Genomic DNA, 7,344 nt, shown 5'->3' on the forward strand with positions numbered 1-7,344 from the left:
TCAGACATTTTATAAAGAAAAAAAAAATCTTGGATGCAATCAAAATGTTGTCTTGATAATTATAACTGTCCTTAAGTAAGAGAGGGAGGGCAATAACAGAATTTTATCACTGAACTTATCAGAAAGCTCTGAATAATCCTTAGTTCTTGGTCTAGTGAGAAGAATGAGAGTTTGGATGAGCCGTGTTCTCCATTTTTATTGACAGATAAGAAATAATCTGTTTGTGTAATGAATTCAAGACACACACACAGCTTCTTGATGTTAAATTCTTGATTAAAGAATACGGTCTCTATCCCTGATGATTGTGCTTTTAGGAGTAGTTCTACCCTAAGGCAGAGCTATTGAAAATCCTTCCCAGTTCTGGGATTCCTTGTGTCTTTATTGCAATTTACAGCCAGAAACTGTGTGATATTTTGTTACTTCTGATGTTGGCCAGAATTGCTAGGATGCCACAGTTATAATTGCCCACACAGTTGTGAACCCAAAACACTTGCACTGTGTTTCTGGTAATCTATTAATACTAATAGAGTAGTCCTTGAAGTGCTAGTTATATCTTTTACTGTTTATTCAACATTTAACCAAAGGGAAACCTGAAGATTTTCAGCACTGGTGTTTCTGGTTTCACTTAAAATCTCTCCACAGTCCAGGCTTATGGTACCTTTGTAGGTGTTGCTTATATAGTCACATGTTACTTATCAAAGTTACTTATAAGGCAGAAATTGTTTCTTAAAAACTTAGGAATAGAAAATTAAGCATATGGGATTAATAGTTACAAACTAAGCAACAAAGATATATATATGCTAGAATTATATCCAGTATCTTATAATAACTTATAATGGAATATAATCTTCAAAAATTACTGAATCATTATACCATATACCTGAAACTAATACAATATTATAAATCAACTATACTTCAGTAAAAGTAAATACATTTTTAAAAATCAGTAAAAAAACAGTTGATTAAAAAAAATTTAGGAAAAACTTCTTGTTTATTATATACACACTTTGGGCTAGATTCTTCGTCTGTGTTATATTCTCCTTCATCTTCATAGCTCAGAAAGCTGGATATCATTTGTCTTTTCATAGTTGAGGGTGCTGGAGCCAGCAGTTGACATGTAGCAGAGCAAGGGTCAAGCACAAGGATTTTGACCCCAGGATCAGTACTGTCTTTTCAAAACACCACGCCCGCTTAAGTTGCTTGTTTCTTTTCCTGCCTATTCACGTTCTCCCTTGCATTAGCCTAGACTTTTTTATAAGATAAATATTTTGGAATTTTCAAAAAAAAGTCAGTCACAGAGACAATGAGAAAAAGCAGCCAAAGGCCTTTATTTATTTATTTTTTTCTTTAGATAAACCATTATGGTTTATTAGTGAATTCAGCAAGATTACAGAAGTCAACAGTATATATACAAAAATCAACTATTCTTATTTATCAAAAAATAACTGGAAAATTACCACCCAGAGGGATGGTATGGGGAGGGAGGAGGGAGGAGGGTTCAGGATGGGGAACACATGTTTTAAAATTATTTAAAAATTAAAAAAAAAAAAAAAGAGCAAAGGCCTTTAAAAATAATCATGCTGTGGTGGATTCATGTTGATGTAGGGTAAAACCAATACAATATTGTAAAGTAATTAGCCTCCAATTAAAATAAATAAATTTATATTAAAAAAAAATAATAATCATGAATTCCATCAGGCTTCACTTCAGAGGATGGTGCCAGTGTTGTTTAAAATCTATTTTACAGTTTCCCATCCAAAAAAACCCTCAAATAAACCCCGAAACATACACTAGAGATGGAGAGTAGCCAGTATCTGAAAGAGATGCAACCAAACTACAAAGACACAAGTAACACTGATCCCAAAACAAAGCACAGTTGTTATGGACCATGGGTTCTGTTGTCAGGTAGTGTAAGTTTGGTCTATGAATGTATGAATTACTTGACGGAGACATAAAAGAAACACAGGTAAGAAGTATCATGACTTCTTTTGAAATATTTGTGACTTGTATGAGCAAGGGAGTATCATTATTTATTTTGCTGAGTATAATTATATAATTTTCAATGGAAGATGACCATCATGCAAATATATTGGAGCATCTTATTTCAAATATAAAGAGCACAGTAAAAGAATATCACTAATAATAACTAATAATGTTAACAGTTACCAAAGTGACTGTATGCTTTATACTGTTCTGAGCATATTTTAACTTATTTAATCATCACCATAACCTCATGAGGTATTAATAGATTTATTAGCCACAGAGGAGAAAACAGGTGGAAACAGGTTAAATGATTTGTCCGGGGCTCCTGACTAGTAAGGAATCTGGACTTGAACCAGAGTCTCTGCTTCTAACCACTGTGCTGTATTTTTATTGTTTTTTGGTTTCTTTTCACCATTTAGCGTTAGACTCCTTATTGTTTTCTTTTAAAAGGGATTCTTAGTTAAACCATGCTGATATTCATTATTTTATTTGTCATTTTGTGATTAGCACATATGAATGTTAAGTGGCATAACTTCTTCTTACTAAACGTACTTATCTATCAGTACAAAGCTGAATAAGATAGAGTACCCGTCTTCAGAGAGTTGATAACCTAGCAAGAAGGAATAAAACAGGCATATAAATAACTGTAATGCAAGCTAGAAGCAAGTCCATCTTGATGAGGCTCAAAGCAAAGAGAAATATATATATATTTATATATATATCAGAGCCATGGAATCAGAGAAATATGGATGATCAGAGAAATAAGGAAAGGCTAATTCAAAAGGCTAATAGGGGACTGCCCTGGTGGTCCAGTGGTTGAGAATCCGTCTGTCAATGCAGGGGACACTGGTTCGATCCCTGGTCCAGGAAGATCCCACCGGCTGCGGGGCAGCTGAGCCCATGTGCCACAACTACTGAAGCCCAGTTGTCTTAGAGCCCATGCTCTGCAAGAAGAGAAGCCATTGCAGTGAGAAACCCACAACTAGAGAGTAGCCCCTACTTGCTGCAACTAGAGAAAACCCGTGCTTAGCAACAAAGATCCAGCATAGCCCAAAATAAATAAATATATAAAATAAAAATTTTTTTAAAGGCTAATAGGTATTTTAAAGATAGACTTAAAAAATGAGCAGGAAATTGGGGGAGGAGGGCATTTTAGGCAGAAAGAATAGCATGAAGCAAAAGCAGAGGAGTTGAAGTCACAAGACTATCTTTAGAGAATAGGCAGTCTTATTTGATCTAAAATGTTGGTATAATGGAGAGTAACATGGGGAGTTTTGAACACCAGGATGAGGAATCTGCACAAAATTAAACAAGGAAGAGCTCTTACTGGGCTTCAGTTAGGGGTATGAGTGATTTATTTAGAGCTATGTTTTAGGAATCCTTACCTGGAAGTGAGTAGTAGGTGACTTGGAGAAGGAAGAGATCAAAATCAGAGAGATTGGCTGCAATAATCCATCTAAGGAGGGTCTACACCAGGGCGATGGCATTGGGAAATTAGCCAGCACCCCTTCATCCTTTTGTTGAGTACACACCTATTGAGCATATACTGTTTGGCCTTGTTCTCAACACTGGAGATACTCAGTGCCCTGAAAGAGCAAGCTGCCTGAAAACAGGACTGTGTCCTAAGGAGACAACAGAACAACAGCACAGAGTGCCCTGGAAGAATACGACAGGGGACACCAGCCCAGTTAAACGTTCAGTCTCTGACTTCCTTCCCTGAAATTCTCTTGGGCTTTAGGAGCTCTGAATTTATCAGGAAAGTCTTCCCTAGTGGCTCAGTGGTAAAGAATCCAAGCTGCAATGCAGGAAACATAGGTTTGATCCCTGGGTCCAGAAGATCCCTTGGAGGAGGAAATGGCAACCCACTCCAGTATTCTTGCCTGGGGAATCTGATGGACAGAGGAGTCTGGCGGGCTACAGTCCATGGGGTCACAAAAGAGTTGGACATGACTTAGCAACTGAACAACAACAGTTTATCAGGAAACTCAGATTCAAATGACCAAGACTGGCAAATAGACAATGGTCACAACCCTGGGTGAAAAACTTCACAGGCTTCGGTGAAGTTTTCTGATCTTATATAACGAAATCCCCATCAGGATAGCTTACAGTATAGTGTTAATCTCTCAGTTGTGTCTGACTCTTTGTGACCCCTTGGACTGTAGCCCACCAGACTCTTCTGTCCATGGAATTCTCCAGGCATGAATACTGAAGTGGGTAGCCATTCCCTTCTCCAGGGAATCTGCCCCACCCAATCTCCCACATTGCAGGCAGATTCTCTACCGTCTGAGCCACCAACTAAAGCATATGAAAAAGACAATTATCATGAAGATACAGGTGTCCATCTCAGATCCCTTGGGTAGAAGCTGGCTGTGGTCAGACCTCAGAAGGGACCGAAAACCATCAAAAGGCGAGGGACCTTTTTCTCTTTTTCCTTCCTTCTCCTGTCTTGCCTGCTGAGGCCCCCGTCCCCCATGCCCTCCCTCTGCTGCCTTAGGCGCTGTGTCTGCATCTCCCTCTGGTCTTGCTTTGTTCTTCTTTTGTCATGCTGGCCATCTCTGCTTCTCTGGGTACACATGGCCAAATATAGCAATCCTGACCCAGTTTTCCATGTCTTTAGTTCAAGAGATTGAGTGGGCACTGGAGACTTTACTGAATCCCAATTCTGAATTCCCAGGAGGATCTGCATTGGTTTGTCACAGGGTTGGTTACAGTCAGGATTGCAGTATAGTCACAGCTTCTAGAGTCTGTGGCAGGAAGGGGAGGAGATAGGATTTCTCAGAGCAAAAGGCATAGACTACTGTTTCAGAAACTTTAATCCACATCCCACGAATGTATACGCAATACCATTGTGGGTTGGTTTTTTTTTTCCCCCTTTAGAAAACCTGTAGTTACTACACGTGACATCTTAGAGCCTAGTCATATTTGGTATATATTGAGTACCTGCCATGTATCGGGTGCTTTACATGATTTATATGATTTATATTCCATCTGAATACCCCATAATCACTTCAAATTTATTATGAGCTAAATAGTACTCATCAGCCATCATTTGTCTTCCAGTCATGCCATCTTATACTTACTGTAAAACTTACCAAGTTGTATTGTACTTATTTGCTTTCAACTCTGGTCAATGAGTTCTTTTAAGGCAGGTACGTGTCTTACTCATCTTTGTATCTCCAGTGCCCTGAGACAGAAGTTTCTACAGGGTAGTCGCTCAGTAATTGCACTGCATGGAATTAGAGGTTGAATCATTGTAAGTATTGAGGCCTGATTTGACCCACGGGTTCAGGAAAATGAGATGTGCAAACAGTTTTGAACTGGGGTGAACAGAAATAGGAAAGTCTGGAGAAGCTGATTGGAAAGGGTAGGAGGTAGGAATGAAAATCAAATGGGTAGGTTATTGATGAAATTCAGGTCCTAGATTGACCAGCCTGGCTGGAAAAAATTTTTTTACAGGACAATTTCAACATTAAGTCTTTTAAGAAATGTTTTTAATTTTTAAAAGGCTATTTTAAATGTATTTTAAATAATTAGCAAAAGGAACTCTTCATCAGGATATTATATAAATGTTGTGTAATGTTTTGTTTTGTATTGTTTTTAAACAGGAACAAGAATGGTAAGTCCAGCATCCTTAAGAAAACTCCTGGAATCCTGCAAAGATCTCTCCTTACTTGATGTGTCCTTCTGTTCTCAGATTGATAATAGAGCTGTGCTGGAACTCAGTGCGAGCTTTCCGAAAGTGTTCATAAAAAAGAGCTTTACCCAGTGACTTCATACATGTCCTGTAATAAAATGAATGTGCTTTTGTAGGATTTTGTTTTGGGGTTGGTTTTGTTTAGTTTTTATAATGGTGGGCATGTCTTAATGTCCTGTTAAGACATTTGTGGATTTTAAAGAAAAATGTGGAATTGTCCCTTAAATCACTGCATCAATGATTTAAACAAATGTTTTCACAAAATAATGTAAGCACTTTCCTTCAAGAATATTTGAGTGGCTCATATTATTTTTATCTTTGGTTAATCAGTGGTATAATGCTTTAGTCAGTAACTACATGTTTGATAAAAGTAATATGGAAACATTTTAACTTATTTTGAAAGGAGCACTTTGGACAATAAAGTATCATGATATTTATGCAAAAATAAAATTAATTTTTCACACCTCCATGTAAGGATGCCTTATTAATAATGAGTCTTATGACCTGGCCAGTATTCTGTTTGGTATGTACAAAATTGTCAGAGTTGTTTGAAAGAAGAATCTTATTTTTCATCTGTTAAGGTTATTTTTTAAGTTGATGTACTAATTATTCAAGTTGAAAGTTTTTAGTTTCTCCACTTTTCTGATATATTTATCTATTTTACTGTTGGATAGTAAGAGTATAAAAAGATGGGCAAAGATAAGAACAAGAGGTCCTAAATGAAATAATTTTACAACTGCTCAGCAGATGCCTTAAAAATTTGCCAGAGGGAAAGGTTTAAGTCATCTGAATTATATGTGGATTTTATTTATTTGTTTTTTCTGTGCCCCAGCACCTTAAATAATCAGAAACCAGCTATAGTGGAGGAAACAAAGAAAAGAAACATCGTTTTGTTAATTGTAAATTGATTTAGTTCTGCTGCTAAGAAAGTAGACAGAAAATATTTTGTGGAATGAAAAAGCAGGGCTGTTCCAAATACCAAACTAATATTAAATGTTTACTGTAACAAAATTTATTTTCCCACACAGGGCAGAGTGTTAATTTCCAATATCCACACATCCTAGAGTGATCCTATAGAACTCTGCTGTCCAACACAGCAGCCACTAGCCACATGTGGCTGTTTTATTTAACTTGAATTTAATTAAAAATTCCATTCCTAGGTTGTACTAGCCACATTTCAAGTGTTCAGTAGTTCCCTGAGGCTAGTGGTTATCATGTTGGACAGCACTACTCTATAATTTCTTGTTATAAGATGTAGTCATTTAAGAAGAAGCATATTTGGGTTAAAAATTAGCATAGTTAATATATATCTCTAGGAAATTTTTGAAGATAATCTCAATAGCATGTATAGGAAAGCATTTTTACCCCTACCAGAGTTCTTAAGCTAGTGAATTTATACATGTGGGAAATAGTAGGCATTCAGTAAATAGTTGTTGAATGAATAAGAATATATTATTGAATTCAGCCATATGTCAAATTTTAAAATTATAAATTACAAGTAGTACTGTGCCTATTCTTTTATAGAATATAAAGAATGTAGTATGTGACATTTAAAATATTAAAATAGTAATCCAGTCTCCTCCACATAAGAAACCATTGTATGAGAGTTGCTGTCCTTTTGATACGCCCCACATCTTCTGTTTGATGGCAGAAGCAAAGGGCAGTAA

General features: G+C 36.6%; 1 protein-coding gene across 3 annotated transcripts in view; it reads left to right on the forward strand.

Moving 5' to 3' along the window:
- Positions 1–6,146, forward strand: part of FBXL4 (F-box and leucine rich repeat protein 4) — a 75,800-nt gene extending 69,654 nt beyond the window's left edge. For all 3 annotated transcript variants that reach the window (XM_061427765.1, XM_061427768.1, XM_061427766.1), the window contains exon 9: positions 5,589–6,146. In XM_061427765.1, coding sequence (XP_061283749.1) covers positions 5,589–5,752 — 164 coding nt within the window. In that variant the 3' untranslated portion in view covers positions 5,753–6,146. The remainder of the gene's footprint in view (positions 1–5,588) is intronic.
- Positions 6,147–7,344: the final 1,198 nt, after the last annotated feature.

This window comes from Bos javanicus, chromosome 9, assembly GCF_032452875.1.
Source record: "Bos javanicus breed banteng chromosome 9, ARS-OSU_banteng_1.0, whole genome shotgun sequence".
Lineage (NCBI taxonomy): Eukaryota > Metazoa > Chordata > Mammalia > Artiodactyla > Bovidae > Bos > Bos javanicus.